Raw genomic sequence first — 19,275 nt, 5'->3', positions numbered from 1 at the left:
CATGGCTTCCCATGCCCTTCCCCACAACACAACGCTTCCCCCAAATTCCCACGCTGGTGTCTCAGCAAATAAGACAACTCTTTTTTTTTTGGTTTTCCATTTGCTCTTGATACGTACTTAAATGTGTTTGTGTGTGTGTGTGTGTGTGTGTGTGTGTGTGTGTGTGTGTGTGTGTGCTGTTCTCAGTAATCAGTGCCAGAAGAAATTGGAGCCGATCTGGTAATTTCTTGTTTTGAGTCCCAGGTAACTGGCAAATATCTGGTCTCCTCCTCTCTGGGCCTGAGGACTTTGGGGCATCACCTCTTCAGCCCTCTATGCTCCTGGAGTTCTGTTCTGTTTAAACAAACAGAAGCCAGGATATTTTCTAACAAACAAGGAGGGTGGAGTTGTGAGCACCCTAATAGGGAGGCTGAACCATCTGATATGGAGTGGGCCCCCTAAGGAAGAATAGCAGAAAGAAAAAAGAAGAAAAGGGAGAACTCCTATGTGTGAAATCTTGGGCTAGGCACACTTATGCCCGTTTTATGATTGCCTTCTCCAAACTGCATTGCAAGGGAAATATCCATGAGCAATACCCTTCATGAGAGGAGGATGAGGCTCAGCTAGGTGAAATGATAAGTCCAGGTCACCAGCTAGAAGGTCCTGGAGCTGGGGTTTGAACCGAATTTGCCTGGGGCTAAAATTCACGCTTTATAAAACTGCCCCTTGGAGGTGAGAGTGTAATGTGTGGTGTAAATGGAAGCTGTTGTCTTGGCTTTCCTCAACTCTGAGATCATCTGGTTGTTGATAAATGCAGACAGGTCAGAGGTGAAGTGCTAATCAAGTGTGCAAAGGTCCTGGTGTCCACTACTGTTAGAAGAAACCAGTGGCTGTTGTTCGTGCAGTGTTAATGTCCACAAGGTGTTTTCAGTTGCATTATCTTACTTGGTCCTTGAGATCGTTGGTTCCCCACGTGTCAGAGAAGGAAATGGAGGATAAGAGAAGGGCAGTAGCATGCCCAAGGTGATGCAGCCCAATGTTTTGATGCTAAATGAATGCATTAGTACAAAGATGGGTCTGAAAGCCATAGTCCTATAATCTGAGCCAGAGGCTCAGGATCAGGGCAGCGGGAAGGTGTGGCACGGGCTGCTTTGGTGAGGAGCAGGTGGAGAGAAGGGCAACTGTGGGAGGTGGTGAGGCAGAGGCGGGAGCTGCCTGGGAGTGGAGCAGGAGTGGGCTGGGTTGACTAAGAAGGGCAATAGGATACAGTGGGGACCCTAGGAGATGGGGAGGGATGAAGGGGGAATGTCTAACCCAGAAGAAGGCTTTAGCTTTCTGCAAGGCAGAGGCCACAGTAAGGGGGCTGCTGGACCTGGGCTCTGCCCTAGACTCAGTGGAAGGAGGCTGCCAAAGGCCCACGTGTTCGGACATTGCTGTTCCCAACCTTCTCTTGAAAACAGGAGTTACTAATCTTTCTGCTTCTAGAAATTCCTTGATATTGTCTTGTTGGGTAGAAATGTGGCAGCACGTGTAATTCTGGGGTTACAGGAGGTGGTCAGCTCAAAGCACCTCACTTCTGTTAAGTCCCAAACTTCTCTTGTGGACACATATGGGGTTTCAGGCAGCAGAATAATTCATTTAATCTTTCCCCAAAACACGTGGTGTCTATTTTTGGGCCGGCACCAATGTAGGCCCTGGGGAGTATGTAGTAAACAACACTGACAGCTCCTGGCCCTCTTGGTGCCTGCAGCCGAGGGGGAGGCAGACACTGAACCCTTACTTCCATGCATGTGGGGTGGTACAAAAAGGCAAGCTGTCTGGGGGCAGTCATTCATTCAATAACCACCTAGAGAGCCCCTCTGTGTTCTCAGTGCTGTTTAAGGGGCTGGCAAATCAGTAGATAAAATAGGCAAGGTCTGCGCCCTCAAGGAAGTTACATTTTAAAACCTGGTAACAGGAGGAATATCCTCTTGTGAGTCAGGAAGGTGCCCAGACTTCTCTGTCCCACCCTGTCAATCTTAGTTCCTTCATCTGCCAAATGAAGGCCATTATCCCTGGCTGCCCTCTGAGATGATCCCTGGCTGCTCTCTCATCAGTAAATAGGCAAATGGCTGGGTATTGTGCAGAGGAAGGCACAATGTAAGTTACTTCAAGAGAGCTCATGTAGGAAGGCACGTGAAGGCTATGTCTATCGTGGAGGGTGGGTGTGGAGGTTCAATCCTCCTGCCTCTCCATTCCCCTCAGTCCCTGTCAGTGGTGCTCCACTAGCCTCTGTCAACCACCTGCAGGTTTCTGGCTTCCTAAAAGTGTGAGCCCTGACTCTTGACTTCTGATTTTATACCTTGGGGGAAGTTGGCTCATGGAGTTGGAGTCCCTCTTCCCTGGTTCCCCTAACCTGCTGGCAGTGCTCACCTGCTGGCAGGAAGCCAGCTGCCTGCCCTGGATCCTGCTGTCTAAGGAAGGGCTCCAGCATCTGCTCCTGCAGGGCCCCCACCAGGACACTCAGAGGCCAGGGAGGCCCTGCAAGCCACTGCCTGTGCAGGACCTAGGACGTGCAGCATTAAATTCTCAGCCCAGCTCAACTGCTTACAGCTAGTGGTGACTCAGCAGGGGCTACCTTCCTATGGAAGGCACAAAAGCCCAGAAAGAGTAACTCAAAGGAAAGAGAACCGGCGGCTAGGGGCTCCGGGGCTGAGGAGTTGCATCTCAGGGGAGATTTACCTGGGGCTGCGCCCTGTACTTTCTTCCCCAGGGACCCGAGATTCGCTGAACCCTCTCTGGCAGCACACCACTTTGGGGTCTAGGACTGGAGCCAGAGAGCGTCTGTGGATGGTGGCTCCACCTGATCCACTGCACTAACTTGCCAGGGGGGCTGCAACATGTGTGGGATGAGTTTCATGGCAGCATTGTGTTTGGCTGTTAGTGGATAAAGGCTGCTGGGGCCTGCCTGCTGGGTGGTAAAGCCCTCTGGAAACCTCAAAAGTGGCATAATGAAGTTGACATACTATGCTTCTGTGCACCAGGCACTGTTCAAAGTGCCTTACTGTGTTATCTCATGACAACCTTGTGAGTTAGATCCTATTTTGCAGAAGGGAAAACCGAGGCAGAGAGACTTAAGTGCTTTGCTAGGGTTCAGATACTAGTGTGTAGTAAACCCTACATGACACCATTTTAGTCTCATTATAGCTGCTTACTCCCTGGGTCCCCAAGGTCAGAGCACCTGAAGCCTGTGTGATTTGGAGCCATACTTTATTTAAACTGACCATTTTGACAAACCCGAATGGATTTCCAACAACTATAGTGGGGAAGTATCAGAAAGCTGTGCTTTTGAGGTATTTACTCAGAGAAGAGAGGGGCAGTGAGTAGCCTCCTGGATGGCTTGCAGAAAAGAGGTGAGATTTTTCCCTGGGGGTCTAGGTGGTAGCACCAGCACGAAGGTGGCAGCTTTAGGGGGTTGGCTTCACTATGTCAAAGTCAAGGATACCCAAGGAATGGAGTTGTCTGAGAACAGAGTCGAAGGCTCTGGAGTGGCTGGTAATGAGCTTCCTGCCACTGAAGGTGTCCAAGCAGGACAGACTGGGCACCTGGGGATGCTGTTGAGGAAATGTCTGCATAATAGAAGTTTCACTGGATGACCTGGAGGTCTGTTCCAGCCCAGATACTCTATGAATCTAGCATTCAGGTTAAGTAGAATAATAGCGCAGGGTCACCTGGGCAGCATCACTGGTGGGGACCCCTGAACCTCCTCCATACACTGGCAGGGCAGAAGAATCTAGCAATACCTCAAGGAATCTTCTTTAATGGATAGAAGTGGGATGCAAGGGTTCCCCATCTTTCCCCAGCCCACTGCCACCACCAGCAAAACCTCCTGGCAGGTGTTTGTCCAAGATATTGGGACTTGAGTGGGAGCCTTGAGCTGGCCCTCCTGTGGTTGGATTCTTCTGCTTTCCTGGACCACTTTGGTGCTTGACTGTCCCCTTTCATGGGTGGGCTTTCATCTTCCATGTGCGGTCAAAATTCTTTCCTTGGACCCAGAGCTTCTGGGTAGCATTATACATCCCTAGCCTCCAACCAGGCCCAGACCTATCTCTTTCCCTCATATCTTATCCTTGGGCCACCCAAGAAACAGAACTCCTCCTCTAGCCCAAGCCCAGATCTGCCAGCTCCAGATAGCTCTTTAGAACAGCAAGTCCTTCAGGACCTAGTCTTCCCTTTGTAGTCCGCTGTACTCCCCAGTCATCACCCAGTATCACAGTTTCTTGACCAGCTGAGACTTACAGAAGTAGGTCCTATTTCTGCTCAAACTTGAAAGTTGTGCAACACAGCTCTTGGATTCAGAATGACACCATAGGAGCAGGGCATGGTGGGTGAATTCACGCACCTGCCTGGGATCTGGCCTACATCCCAGTAATGTGGCCACTGACTCAGGAGTATGGGTCCTTTGGAAAAAGGGATGTGGCTGGGTTAGAAAGGCAGACAGGTGACCAATAGACTGGCAGGGGTCCACTCTGAGTTTCCACTCCCTTCTTCCCTTGCTAGGTGGAGGGGGATCTGGGCTGCTGGAAATCTCCCATAAACAGTTGATATTAACCTCAGGTGCTTGCACACCTGGAACATGCCTTTTAAGAAAGACACGTGTTCAGTTTCTCTAGGTGTCAGGGGAGTTGGGCCACTGTGCTCCAGCAAATGGCCCCCACTCTGACCTGTCTGGTGAAAGACCACATTCAAATCTTGGGAACATTTCTGCCTTCTCCAAGCCCTTGGTACTGGAAGATGTCTGCTCACCTGTAAAGGGTTTCTAAAGCTTTACTTTCTGTTCAAAAAACAAAACAAAACAAAACAAAAAACTTTGTCTATTCCTGCCTCTTATTGATTAGCAAGTGGCACATGGGTGAGTTTCCTCCTTTCTAAGACTCCAGCTGGTAGCAAAGGAGATGAGGAGATTGGGGGGTGACCCCCGGTTGGCTGGATGCTGAGCTTGGTCATGATCTCTCCAGGACCCCACCATGAGACAGGCATTCTTCCTTGTCAACCAGGACATTCTTACCAAGAGGTAAGACACTGCAAATGCTCTGGACTCTTACTGAGGGGAGGGTGTCTATGCTGGAGACTTTCTCTTGCTCCCTCATTTAAATCTTGCCTACTGCAGAGGTAAAGAACCACCAAACACTGAGTTTGCACTATTATCGACCCTGCACTATGATTTCTGTGAGCAGCTCGTGAGCAGGTCATTCTCCTCACTTTCTTAAGCTTGCAATGAAACTTCAAATGTCTGTTTCTGACAAGGCCCCTGTCCCTGAGACACCCAGTTTATTTCACCCTAACTGAATATTATTCTGAGAACCCATCCCTATCAGCCCCCACCTTTTTTTTTTTTTTCCTCAACAGTCCCTTTGGCCCAGATACATGTAGAATCAGAGAATCTTCAAGCTGGGAGGGACAACTATGGGGCTGCAATGTGCTTATGAATCACCTGGGAGCTTGTTCTGATGGACATTCTGGTTTAGGAGGTCTGTGGTGAGTTCTCAGAGGCTGCACTTCTTGTAAGCTTCCAGGTGACATGGATACTGCTAGACAGAGAGCACACTTTGGATTTTGAGGATCTGGTCTTAATGTGGTCGTTTTACAGATGGGAAAGCTGAGTCCCAGAAAGCTTAAGTCATTTGCCTGTGGTTAGAAATGAAATTCTGCTCTTCCCCACACCTAGTCCATCACCTGCTTTTTTTTTTTTTTTTTTTTTTTTAACCGTTAAGTTCAGGGGTACATGTGCAGGATGTGCAGCTTTGTTATATAGGGAGACATGTGTCATGGGGTTTGTGGTACAGATTATTTCATCACCCAGGTATTAAGCCTGGTATCCATGAGTTATTTTTCCTGATCCTCTCCCTCCTCCCACCTTCTACCCTCCGGTAGGCCCCCATGTGCATTGTCCCCTCTATGTGTTCACACGTCACCTGCTTTCGAAAGGGCTTCCCTCTTCTTCAGCTGCCGCTTCCTGCTCAGGCCCAGAGTGTGAGCGTAAGTGTAGCATCCCATCTTAATCCCATTTTACTGTCAGGATGAAGGACTATTTGCCCATCAGGGCCCCTTGCACCAGAACCCACATTTTTACCAAATCCAGAGGGGTTTTTAAAGGTTTGTTGTTGTTGTTCTGATTTACGGATGTCTCTTCTTCTCTGGTTGACATGTTAAAAATCTTCTCTCTCTCTCTGTCTCTCTCTCAAAAAAGTGGGCTGGGCATGTTTTGGACACAACCATTTCAGTTCCAGGCTGGAGCACTGATGCTGGGCTGAATCCACTTGGCGTTCCCTGCCCAGCAGTGGTCTGAGAGAGGCTGTGTTTCTCTGCTGCCACCTGCCACCTCCCAAGAGAGGCCAAGCGTGAGTATCTGACTACACCTCAGTTTCCCTGACTCTCAGATATTCTAAAGCCAATTCCAGAATGGCACTTGAAGTGACAGGGAAATTCCCAGTGGCCTAAGGACACCAATGATTGGCCTAGGGCCAGTAGCAAGTGGTTTGAGAGTCCAAGGAGGTCTTCACACTCTGTCCCCTCCTGCTGGCGGGAGGGCAAAATGCCAGTCTGGGGACAAGGCCATAATGGCGACAGAGGTAAAAATCTCCCTGAGGCCAAGGGAAGGTGGAATGTGACGGGAAGTCGGGAAAACTGCCTTTTATAGGCATGTTCTTTTCTTCCTTTTTTTCGTCCAAGTTTTTACTCCAAGCGACAGTGCCACCCGAAGGCGCCCGGCCTGTCTGTGGTTGCGCCTGGGGCAGGCGGTGACACCGGCATACCCCTTCCCCCATCTTGCCTGCAAGTTGCATGACCTGCATCGGAATCTACAGGGGGGCGGGGGAGACTCCTTTCAGATACTGGATGCAGTTGAATTCAATGTATTTTGCTTCCTCGCCTGCCCTCATCCAAGCTCGGGAAGGAGAACCCTGCTTTCTTCTGCGTGTGAATGCTGTAGTGTGTCTGCCTGCTCAGACTCCCCTAACCCTTTCTTTTCCTTTCCCACAGCGAATGCTCGTTTTTTTTTTTTCTTTTTTCAGCAAACAGCTCACACTTGGCATCTTTATGTTTTATTAAGAAAAAAAAACCCTACCAGTGCAAAAGCGGGGACCCCTGCCCCACACTTCTTTCCCGGATGAGATCTGAGCTCGCGTCGAAAGCTGCACCTGCTTTGCGTCCCTACCAGGAAGGGGTGCTTGTGTGGGAGGGAAGGAGGAGGTTCTGCGCCCCCGAATCCGGAGAAAGCAGCCCGCCCGCCCCCTCACCCGGCAGCCAGCTCAGCGCACCCGAGAGCTGAGCCCGAGAAGCCGGCCTCTGACGGTGCTGGCGTGGCGCTTGCCAAAATATGCCCCTTGCATCTCAATTTCCCCCGGCCGTTTCTCTCGCACACACGGCTCTCCCGGGGCCACCTCGGCTCTCCAGCGCAGCCCTTTCGACCCTTGTTTCTTCCTTCCCCGATCCCTGCTTGCACAAGGCCGAATGCAAAACCCACCTCCAAGAAGGCGCAGCGGGCACGGGGGCACCTAGCGTGCCAAGTCCCGCAGTCCCTTCCCAGCCGAGACCAGCGCCCCAGACTCTTAAGATTAAGGAAATGAGTGTCATTCAGACCAAGGACTGCGTGTCTGCGGTCCCGGTCCCTGGCTCTGCGTGCTTCTCTGGGGTGTCTGTGGGCTTCGGCTCCCCCCGTCGCCGTCCGTGAGCCTGCGCCCCCCACCCAGGCTTGGGAGCGCCCTCCACCCAGGCTTGGGAGCACTCCCCGATCACCTCCGCCACGTCCATCTCACTTCCTACCGCGGTCCGGATTGCAGCAAAACCGGGCAGCGCGAGGGCCAAAAAGTGGAAAGGAGAGCGCCTTTCCGTGTCGCGCAGCCAGCTCGCCAACTCTCCCTCCCCAGCCCCGACCCTCGCAATCTCAACTGCAACTTTTTCCCTTCGGTCTCAGTTTCCCCGGGGCTGCGGCTAGCGGGCGCCGCGCTGCTAGCCGTGGAGCGGGCGGGCGGGCTGCCGCGCGGCTGCGGGTGGTGGTGCCGGCTAAAGCCGCGAGCCGGCGAGTGGGTGGGTGGGTGGGTGGGGAGGAGGGAGAGGACGAGCGGGGAGAGAGACGGGTGTGGGGAGGGGAGGGAGGGGGAGATTCCGCTCTCCTGCCGCTCCCAGACCGGGCGGGGGGGGGGGGGGGGGGGAGGAGGCCACGAAGAGGGAGGGGAGGAGGGAGGGAGAAAGGGAGGGAGGGAGCCGAGGAAGACGCTCCGATAACCCGTGCGTTTCGTAAGGCTCGGAGCACTTGTACATTTCTGCAGCCGCGCGGCGAGCCATTCACGGCGGCTGCTGCAGCTCCTACTGCATCTTCCTTCTCCTCCTTTCCTCGGGCTCCGGGTGTGTGTATGTGTGAGTGTGTGTGTTTTGCAGGTGTGTGGTGTGTCCGTTTTAATTCTGCCCAGTAGGTGGGACTTGGTGACTTTAGCACCATTTTTTCCTTTTCCTTTTTTTTTTTTTTTTTTTTTTTTGCCTCCCCACCGTCTGTTGCAACCCTGCAAAGTCTCAGAGTCGGAGAGCACGCCTCGCTTCCAGAGTCCCCGGACCCGGCGAGTCAGCGATCGCCGAGCCGGCCACCATGCCCGGCAGACCGCGCCACTAGGCGCTCCTCGCGGCTCCCACCCGGCGGCGGCGGCGGCGGCGGCGGCCGCGATGGTTTCAGACGCTGAAGGATTTTGCATCTGATCGTTCGGCGTTTCAAAGGCAGAGGCCCCCCCTCCCCCTTCCCCCCTCCCTCGCCGTCTTTGTTTCCTTCCCCCCCCCCCCGCTCTCCCCACTCCCCCCACCCCATCCCCCTCTCCTCTCCTCCTCCTCTTTTTTAGAAGCAGCGATCGGAGATGGATGTCTCTCTTTGCCCAGCCAAGTGTAGTTTCTGGCGGATTTTCTTGCTGGGAAGCGTCTGGCTGGACTATGTGGGCTCCGTGCTGGCTTGCCCTGCAAATTGTGTCTGCAGCAAGACTGAGATCAATTGCCGGCGGCCGGACGATGGGAACCTCTTCCCACTCCTGGAAGGGCAGGATTCAGGGAACAGCAATGGGAACGCCAGCATCAACATCACGGACATCTCAAGGAATATCACTTCCATGTAAGTCAGGCGGCCGCTCCCCATCCTGCCTCCCCCGCGCTCCGCGTCTCCCTCTTGCCCGCCCGCGGCCGGGAGCCGGCCCTCCACCCGCCCCAGCTCGCCGCTGCCCGCCGCCCGCTGGGCGCGCGTCAGGCTCGCTGTGGCTCGGGAGATGCTCTCGGGCTGCGCATTCCAGGTGACTCGGGCCCTGACGAGGCGCGATCCGGCGATGCGTGTGTGTGCCTCTCCCGGGAGAGGACCCCGGCCGCCGAGGGCACGCAGGGCCCAGCTCCCAACCGCCCCCCCACCAGCTGCTTTCTCGTTTCGAGGTTGCAAATTGGTTTTTTGTCCCCCACTAAATAGCAACAGTTTGGCCACGCTCAAGTGAAATAAAGTAGACGAGGTTCGATTCTGTGGCAGAGGCGGCAGCGGCGGCGGCGGCGGCGGCGGCGGCGGCGGCGGCGGCGGCGCTTAGCTGGCAGGGAAGGTGACAGATAGGGACTGCTCGCGATCCAGCCGAGGTGTTTAACTATTTCCATTTGGAAACAGCAAAACATGCTGACAAGTAAGCAAGTTGGGAGCTGGCTGCTCTCGGGGAGACTTTGGACGTGTGGAGGCCGTCATGGACGCCTACCTCTTCCCTTCCCCTCCTGCAGCCCGCACTCTCCAGCCCCATTTTGGGCATTTCCGAGACACCCCCTTTGCCACCCTCATCTGCATCTGGGCGCCTACAGATCCTTTCTCAGTTTAGGCTTTGATAACTGCTCCGGATAATTCCGAGTCAGGATGGTGCAGGGAGAGGAGAGGGCGTGTGTTTTGGGGAGGGGGGTTTCTTGTATGGTCGTGCGGATCGGTTCATTTGGAACATTCAACTCTGACTGGCTTTTGCTTGGTTCTGCCCCGTCCGTGGGAGACCAGTGGTGGCCTGCTCTTTTCTCCTTGCTATTTTTCTTTGGTGGAGATGGGAGCAGAAGCAAAGGAGAGGACAGATCCAGGGTTGGGGACCGGAGAGTCTGCTCCTCTTTTCTTTCGTTGACCTCGGCCAGGTGACCCTCTCCTAATCTACCACCCTGGAGAAGGATGTGGACCTTACTGGAATTGCTCAGAGGATAATTCTCACCTCTTTTCCCCCAAGGCTTCCAGCCCTTGAGGACTCCCAGCAGTGGGTAGGCAGCTGAGAAGGGTTTGTGCTGAGGTCCTGGCCAAGGTCTGGAGGAAGGCCTTTGGGTGGCTCTTTACCCCTTCGATGGACTTAAGGGGGCCGGACCTGCCTTTGGTGCTGCTCTGGGAGCACCTCCCCTTGCTTCATTCCAGGGCCTTGGGGCTGCAAAGCCTGGAGGAATTGCAGTCCTGCTCTCTGGAAAGCCCACCAGCCCTCTTGGCTTAATGGAACCTTTGCTTGCATTCTCGCAGCTGACAGTTTGAGGGAAATGGATAGCCCTGGAGATGTCTCTGACTGCTGGCCCAGGAGACAAGCTTGACCCATATCTCAGCTCTGCTGTTCACCCCCTCACCCCCTTCAACCCGGCCAGAGATGACAAGACAAACAGCTAAAGGGTGGGGGGCAGCAGGGAGGGCAGGAGAAAGGGGACAGACCCAATTGTGCCTCTCCCCCACTGCAGGCCATAGTCTTCCAGCATTCCCAAGGATGCAGGGAGAAGGGTTCAGAGTGAGACTGTTAGGGAAACTCAGACTTGGAAGTGCATTACTGGGGCTGTGTGTGTGTAGGGGGTAGATGTGGGGGAGTGGGATGGTGGTGAAGGTGGTAGTTGAGCAACCAGTCTTGGTGCTCAGAAGCCCAACCTGGAGATTGCCAGGGGTGGGCCAAAGGTTGGAAGAAGGGGCCCCTGGTACCCAGCCTGGGTCTCTGGGAATGCGTGAGCTGCATCCAGTGTGCTGCTCCAAGGATGTGTCTATCTGTAGAAAGCCAGTGGGAGGCAGGGATGGTCACAATCACATAGGCTCTTTGTAGCCACACAGAGGTGTTGCTCCTCTGAAAATGATGCTCAGGGAAGCAGTTTCATAGGGAAGAGTTGGGTTAGCCTTTCCAGGCTGCCAGAAAGGTCTGTGGTGGGAGGGGACTGGGGTGGCCTCCTGCCCTCTTTGGCACTGGAGGGCCTCATGAGGGTGTCTGGGAGGATAGTGAGCAGGGAGTGGATCTGGAGCCCCTCTGTGTGTGTTCCCATTCTTGTTTCAGGACTTGGACTCTGGGAGGCCATCAGGACTCCTTTCTCTAAATCCACCCAACACCAAAGAACAAGGGAACTGGATTCCCACAGGAGGTGTGCCAGTGGCAGGTGGGGGAGGGTCAGAGGTCATAGCTTGAATGACCTCTCCTCGCCCCATCTTCTCCCCAGTGCCCTGTTATATCTATGACTGGCATTGACTGAGCTTGAGAAGGGCCCAGATTTCCACTCCAGAGCCAGAGGGCTGGAGAGAGGGCGGGGAGTCACGCTCACCCCAGAAAGTCGGCATCCCCATCCCTGTTTGACTTCCGAGGAAATGGAGGCTTGGGGTGGTAAGGTCACTTTCTCCATGCACACAACTCCAACAGGGACCCCCACTGTGAGGGGCTGCATGTGGAGCAGGCTGGAAGAGGGGCATGTGGGCAGGAGGAGCGCCCTTGTTTGGGGTTGGTTCTTGTTTTAGTATGGCTTGGGAAGAGGGCTTCAGTTGAAGCCCGTGCCTTGCTGGAGAGTTGTTCTTCAGATTTCTGATGTTACCAAGGAAATGGGGCCAAGAGGTCCCACAGCCTCCCATTGGCCTGAAGCTCTTGATGCTGGTGGATACCCCAGGGTATAGCTTGGGCACACTCTGGGTAGAAGATGCTGAGGCCTCCACAGTTTCACCCTCTTGTTCTTCGGGCTGTAATGTTTCGAAGTCCTTCCTTCAAGTGCTGAACTGATTGTACCTGAGTTTACAGAGGGACAAGAGGTTTCCTTGTGGTTCTGCTTCTCAGAGGTGGTGTGTGGAGTGATTCCTGTGTGGCCATCCAAGGAAGCTGGCTGGGAACTGCCTGTGATGGGGGAGGCCATATCCCCATTCAGCTGCCCTGTTTGTATCTGGAGGAAATCAGTTGTAAGGCATCAGGGCAGAAGTGTTGGTCTCACCTCCTCCCCTCCCAGAGCCATGCTGCTCCAAAGGGCCCTCCCTTTTGGCCCCTTTTTGCCCAGGAGGCCAATCCCTTTGCCTTTGCAGCTACTGATTCACAGGAACCTCATGGAGCCTGGAAGGGTCCATGCGCAGCCACGCCCAACCAGGCTGTGACTTCACAAAGGCAGGAGGGTGGTGGCCATGGTGGACTGTCTGGGCCGCTTTGCTAGGCCAGGCCTGCCTGGGGCTAGGTTGGAATGGTATAGTCTTTAGCTGTTAGAAAAGATGAAGCAGGAGAGGATGGCGTGGACCAGGTGTGCTCAGGGTTGGCTACCTTGGCTTGCAAAGGCTATGGGCTCTTAGCTGGGACTCTTAAGTCACCATCAGGGTCTCACTCTGAGCCCCCACAGGGTCCCTGGTATTAGGCAGCTCTCTGGTCCCTTCATTTCCATGGCCCTCCCTGAAGGCCCTCTTCTGGCTGCCTGAAGGATCATTTGGGGCTTTGGTGTCGTGTTGGCTCCTGAGTCTCATTCTTTCTAAGGATCAAGGGGAGACCCAGCCTTGACAATGACCTGGCAGGGTATGTGTCAGGCCCCAAAGTCATCATGGGGCTCACTCTCAGTAGGCACAGTGAGGTGCTCAGAGCCTCAGGATTAGGACTAGGTCTGAGAGAGGTGGGCAGAAATGTGAGGGGCTATTGACATGAGATTTGGAAGCTGGAGTAGTTACAGCCCCAGAGAAAGATACTTCCAGGATCAAATCTGGGGACCTTGGTCTCCTGAAGCCCTGGGGTTTTCCACCGAGGAGAGGCTATTGGTGGCTCCAGAGCCAAGACCCCTTGCCCCAGGAAGCCCAGCAGGTCAAGCTTCTGTCATATACCCTGGGGCCAAGGGCATCTGCTCTGCAGCTCCATGGGACCTAAGGCCATGACAACTTTGGGCAAAAACCGGCCTGGCCTGGCCACTGCTTTGAAAGTCCTCATCTACTAGCCCCAGGAAGGCTGACCCTGCAATCTGGAAGGTTCCTTAGGGTCCTAGAAGGATCCTACTACCCTCCTGCCTGGCCGAACAGGAGGTGCTGCTGTGAGAAAGGGAAGACCTGATGCATGCTCTCCTGGGATGCTCCCTGTCCCTGTCTTGCCAGTCCCTTCCAGCTGCTGCTTCTGTCCAGCTCTGTAGAAGGACCAGGGTCCCATCTCAGCTGACTCTTGGGTGGGTGTGGGTAGCCTGAGGCCCTCATTTGGTATGGCCCTTGCCAATATCAGGGCATTTCCACTGAGGCCCTGGGTCACCATCCCATGTGCTCCGGTGGGTGGCTTACACAGGAGCCATAGGCACGATCTCCAGCCTCCCCTCGGGGCCTCCAGTTGGCTGGTGGCAGAGAAAGGGATGGATCATGTGAATCCCACCTTGGCTCTGTCCCTAACCCCCTGTGAGCTCCATCAGGGCACTCTAGACTTTCTGAGCCTGTAAATTCAACTATGAATTGAGGCCACAGGGCAGAGTGTTTCTTCCAACTTGGACATATATCATCTCAGGGCCCAGGGAACTTCCCCCAGGAGGCTTGTCCAGGCCACTTTTAAGGGCACCTCCTTGGGATGGCAATGACCCTTGTGATGGTGCCAGGAGGAGGTGTACTCCCTCACTGACCTTGGGCCACTGGTTTTTCTCCTCTTCCTTCCCTTCCCACCTTTAGCAAACTTGGGCCACCCAGAATTTGACACCATTTGTGACACATGACACTATTTAGAGTCAACTGCCCAGACCAAATGGCATATTTAACAAGAATGTGCTGGGGCCTGCAGCCTCTCATTAGGGCCTGGACACCCAGCTTCATGGCTCCCCATCTACACCCTGGGCTCAGGGCCAGAAAAAGATATCCCTCTGCAAAGCTTTCAGCCCATTGCTGGAGTACAGCTCTCCACTGGGTGTGAGAAGAAAACACTGAAACTTCTATTGCAAATTATTCTTGCCTAGAAAAGAGGATATTTCATATTTAATGTATAGATAATAGATATATAAACATATAAAGTAATAAATATGAGTGCTTGGGGGTTATAAAATAAACTTTTTGATTGCTAAATCATGCATGATCAAAACAGCTTGGTACCCACGGCTGTTGTGATTGGGAGGGTTGGCACTTGAGAAGAAGACAGGGTGGTGACAGGAGAGATGGTCCTGAAGCCCCTAGCTCCCCCTTGATGCCGTGCCAAGGAGGGGTTGATTAATAGGGGGAAGGGGTCAATGTGAGGAGGGAATAAACTGGCGCGGGTGGGGAATCTCAGTTCCAGATCAGAGTTCCCAAGGCCCAAAAGCCCCCTTGCAGGGGCCAGGCCAGCTCTTAAACAATGGTCTAGTCCCTACCGGGATCCTACCTTCTTATCCCTGTGTAGCAAATTCTTCATCTCCACGAATGCCCCCATCAGTCATATCATTATTTTTAGTTTACAATTGTTGAGTTTATTTTTGTGACAGTTGCTTTGTGTATAAAAGCAGAGCTTAACAGTCCCATTTTACAGACCAAGAAAACAAAATAAAGAACAAATCTAGCGTCCCAGGTGGTCATGTTGTTGTAGCTCACAAATGGAAAAGTCCGGAAGCTCTCAGGAGTCTGTGGTTCTTCTGGGACTTCTCTTACCAACTGTGGGCCCCTTGGCTCTATTCTTTCTTGGGCATGGCCCTTTCAGCCAGACATTAGGACTAGGCCTGAGAGAGGAAGGCAGAAATGTGAGGGGCTATGGACATGAGATTTGGAAGCAGGAGTAGTTACAGCCCCAGAGAAAGATACTTATAGGATCAAACCTGGGGACCTTGGTCTCCTAAGGCCCTGGGGTTTGGCTTGTTGGAAAGGAAGGTGCAGAGCATTTTCATCTAGGAAGTTTTTCCACCCAAAGGGCAGCATTAGAGGGACCCATCTTTGAAAGACTTGCAGAGGGTGGCTGATTGTTCAGCAACTGGTCAAAGGGTGGCCCAGATAGAGGCTGGACTCAGTCACTCAGATGTTGGTGACCAACTGAGTGATCAGCTCATGTCATTTGTCTTTCATTGAGCCTCGTTGACCTCAACTTTGAGGAACACAAATCCTTCTGGTGTCCGGTGTGTTGGAAGCTGCTCTTTGATAGGCTGGGTCATAAGGAGCGAAGACTCCAGTGAGGCTAACACCAAAGCTCAGGGCCCGGTGGAGTCCTGAGAACCCCCAAGGAGGCTTTTGCCATTTCCGCTGCCTCTAAGTGCAGGGCTTATCAGAATTCAAAGCTGGAAAGGACCACTGCAGTCATCTTCTCCCTCATGTCACCCATGAGGGTCCCAGGGCCCAGAGTGGGCAGGGACTCAGCCGGGATCCCTGAGTCTCTTGAAGACTCCTCTTCCCAGGCACGCTCCCAGGTGCCGGGGCCGCCTTCTACTCAGCGCTGGCTCCTGTTCTGGGCGCTTCATCAAAGCCAGAGCCTCCCCCATGACTGTGTCTCCCTCTGAGGCAATGTTTCCAAATTCAGGGTCCCCAGAGGCAGCAACTATGTGAGGCTGGCAGCCGCAGGGCTCCTTGCAGCCTGCAGCCCATACCAATTAGAAATCAACTCGATGAGGCCTTCTGCTGAGCTCTGTTCACACACAGGGCTGGGGAACCTGGGGCTCAGCAGGCTTGGAAGCCTGTCCTTTTCCCCTGGTCTTACCTCTGCCCCTGGTCCTCCCACCTGGCTTGTCCCTTCATAAGTGTCCCAGAGTCTGGGCGGTGGGAGATTCAGGAATCCTTCCCCAGACACGCATCATCAAGCATGGAGGACTCTGGCAGCTGCTCTTTTCCTAAGCCCAGTTTTCCCAGCAGCTCCTCCAGGCATGGCCTCTCCCTGGCTTTGAACAAATCTCTTTCCTGCTCTGGGTCTCAATTTCCTTATCTATAAAACATGGATAATAATAACAACTACATTATATAAGCACCTTGTTGAAGTTCAGTGCCCTGGGTCATGTCTAGCAAAGAGAAGTCTGTCGATACGTAACTAATGACAGCTAGCATCTACTGAGTGCATGATATCAATTGTTAGTGTTTCTCGAACACTTACTATGTTCCACACACTGTGCCGAGCACTCTAAGGCTAATACCTCATTGTGGCCTCACATCAACCCCAATAAGATGAGTACTATTATTAGCCCCATTTTCCAGATGGGGAAACTGAGTGCAGAGAAGGAATTAACTCACTTAATTTCATGCAGCCAGTAAATGGCAAAGCAGTCTGGCATTTAAATATTAAGCTATGTTGCCTATGCTCTTTTGCAATACTCATATGCATACTAGCATACACATATATATGCATACATGCACACACACACGAATATATTACTATTAAGTTAAAAATAAATAAAAGAGTTGATGTAAAAGTCTAGGAGAATCCTTTAGTTTACAATATTTCAGTTCCTTGGGTGGGAATTACCCTGGCTGGGGTTGGAGGGGAAGGCACATAGGATAATTATGGGTGTGGTGTTGGCCAAACAGTGCAGCCAACACTGTCCCAGGCAGGCCTCTCTAGTGGTGGGGGAGGCTTTTGGTCTCCCCTCCTGACCTGTTCCCAACAGGGAGTTTCTCCTGAAGTTGTGTCTCAGCCACACCCTCTTCCCAGGCCTCCTCATCCACCCCATGATGTCCTGGCCTCTGAGGTCAGGCCAGCCCACAGCAGAACAGGTGCCAGCTGAGGCTGGCTGAGATTCAGAAAGCTGGTGGCTGGGTCCCAGCCAGCTCCTCTCTGGGCTGAGCTGTGGTCAGCAGGACTATGCCCCTGGTGCTCATGACCAGCGAAAGCTTGGATGGGAGAGCAGAGGAATGAGTGGCTTCTCCCAGGTAGAGCTTTGGGGTGCCAGGAATACTTCTGGGTACAGAGCAAAAGGGGGGTGTCTAAAGTGCTGGGCAGCTGGAGCTGGAAGCTGATGTTTAGAACTTCTTTCTGAGTCCTTCCCTGGTCCCCTCCACAATAAGCAGCCTTTATCCCCCTGCAACCTTACCCCATCTGTCTTCCTTCATTGCTCACGGAAGCTCCATCTCTCTCTCCATAGGGATGAGCTCTGAGCGTGGGAGACAGAATTTTCTTCTGTGAAACAGCCGAAACTGTGGGGCAGGGTTTGGTGCACTTTCCATGTTTGCTGCTTCTTGGCTGTGTGAGCTTGCTTCATCATTGCTTAGCCACTGGCCTCTCCACTTCCGAGAGCTGAGGTCATGGAACTCTCCAGTCTGGCTCCCCAGTAGCGTCACTGTCATGTTCAAACCTATGCAATGATGTATTCGCTAGGCTCTGTAAATAATTGGGTACCACATTGGTTATTTCCTTTTCTAGACCACTGGGAAGATTTCTGAGTTAGAGAGAAGATCAAGACTTTGAGCAATAAATTACTAGATCTGGAAAGGGGCTCAGAAAATGTTGGAACCAAACACTGTTTTACAGAGAAAGAACTTAGGAATCAAGAGAGGTGAATTGATTTGGCCCAATCGCCCAGTGAGTTCCTGGCACAAGGCAGCCCAAAACGAAGGGCCCTGCTTCCCTAGCTGGTGTGGGTCTCCATCCACCTGTTGGTGTCTGCTCTGGGACTGAGGGATTCGGGCTTTTACAGAGAGGCGGGGAAAGGAGCTCTTACAGAGCTACAGAGAAGGGAGAACACGAGGGGAGCAATACTAGCTTCGAAGTCCTAAACCCGGCTACGTGCTGCGGGAAACAGGGCTGCGTGCGTGTATCTGGGGGCGTCTTGGCACAGGCACAAGTGCATCTCTCCTGTGTTCTGTGCACATCGTGTCTGAGGTCTGCGTAAACAGGCCTTAAAGATTTTGACTTCCCTCTACGTCTACACTCCTGGTGGCCACCAGAGGGCAGTGTGGCGCACGAGACGGTCCTGGGCTGGTGGCTTCCCAGGGCGGGAGCCGGGCCTGTGGCGCTAGCCTGGTGAGAAGTGCACTGTCAGGCCTGGCTTTCAAAACATTTCCTGAGCCAGGGTTGAGCAGGGAGTTCAGCTCTCCTCAATGAGGGGCATCTCTCCGCCGAGCTGGCCCTGCTTCCATTGTATCTCTGCAGTCCAGGGGTGTGAGACTCCTGGACCTGGGCTTTCTGACTCATGAGCCCTCGGCTTCCTGTGAAGGAGGTGACTGGGAGAGTGCATTGGATGGAGGAAAGCCACCTGGTGTGCTCTCCTTCCTGCCTTCTCTCAGCAGCAGCAGGAGAGATCAGCACATTTGCACAGAGGGTAATGGGGTGAATGCATGGGAGGTAGCCCAGGAAGACCCACAGGCTTAATAGGGGCACAGAGAAGTTGACAGATAGTTTCACTGTGAGGCTAGTATCATGGAGGAAGCAAGCTTTACACAGGCCCTCAGGCTGTCTGATACCCTGGCTCAAGTGTGGGGGCATCTCTCCCCTCTCTCTGCCCCACAACCCAACCTTGGAAATTACGAGACGATAAGTAGTGCTCAGAAAATAGCAGGTCCTGGCATTGACTAGAGATGAGAGCTTGGCGTCTTCTCTTAACCTCTCCAGATCCTGTGTCTGCTTTCGGAGATAACCATACACAGAGATGGGTATGAAAGTGCCTTGCAAACCAGGGTCATGGGCCCTGCCTGGACTGGCTGGTTTTGACAGTGCTTCTGAGAGTACCGTTGGCCCATCTCTCTGTTCCAGGCAGTCTTGTATTTGAGCAGGTGCTGTCTTGTTCCATGTACAAATGAGCATCCTCCTACTAACAAGGTTATCAGCTTTAGAGACAGGGTCTGCTGCTTTTGGGGTGGGTGTGGAGCTTTCTGCTCTGGGGCCTGTGACTCTTTCCTGAGGGTCTGCTCCCAGCTTCCTGACCTGGGGCTGCAGGCAGGGTCCTCTCTGTTGTGGTCCGTCTTTCCCTACTTCCTTATTTCTGATAGTTTTTCAAGTCTGGTCCACTGAAGAGCAGGAAAGAAGCTGATATTATGGCCCTCCTACTGGACCAGAGATCATTTGCATATACAACCCTACTTATTTATGGCAACGACTAAATGAAGCTTTAGATTGTGACTCTGCCTCTTACATGCGGAGACCCTGTGCTGGCTACTTGACCTTGTTGATCCTCAGTTTTCTCATATGAGAATAATAA

At 53.1% G+C, this 19,275-nt stretch overlaps 1 protein-coding gene across 5 annotated transcripts in view; it reads left to right on the top strand.

Moving 5' to 3' along the window:
* The first annotated feature begins 8,276 nt into the window (after positions 1 to 8,276).
* The window catches only part of NTRK3 (neurotrophic receptor tyrosine kinase 3), a 387,207-nt gene continuing 376,208 nt past the window's right edge, over positions 8,277 to 19,275 (top strand). For 3 of the 5 annotated variants that reach the window (XM_030931666.1, XM_030931668.1, XM_030931669.1), the window contains exons 1-3: positions 8,277 to 8,364; positions 8,528 to 8,727; positions 8,847 to 9,109. In XM_030931666.1, the coding sequence (XP_030787526.1) occupies positions 8,862 to 9,109 (248 nt within the window). In that variant the 5' untranslated portion in view covers positions 8,277 to 8,364; positions 8,528 to 8,727; positions 8,847 to 8,861. Of the gene's footprint in view, positions 8,365 to 8,527; positions 8,728 to 8,836; positions 9,110 to 19,275 lie in introns of those variants that run through there. The other 2 variants (XM_010362292.1, XM_030931665.1) reach the window with 2 other exon arrangements.

The sequence above is a fragment of the Rhinopithecus roxellana genome, chromosome 5 (genome assembly GCF_007565055.1).
Source record: "Rhinopithecus roxellana isolate Shanxi Qingling chromosome 5, ASM756505v1, whole genome shotgun sequence".
In the NCBI taxonomy this organism is placed as follows: domain Eukaryota; kingdom Metazoa; phylum Chordata; class Mammalia; order Primates; family Cercopithecidae; genus Rhinopithecus; species Rhinopithecus roxellana.
Note: the sequence above shows the minus strand (reverse complement) of the source record. Positions and strands in the feature narration are given on the sequence as shown.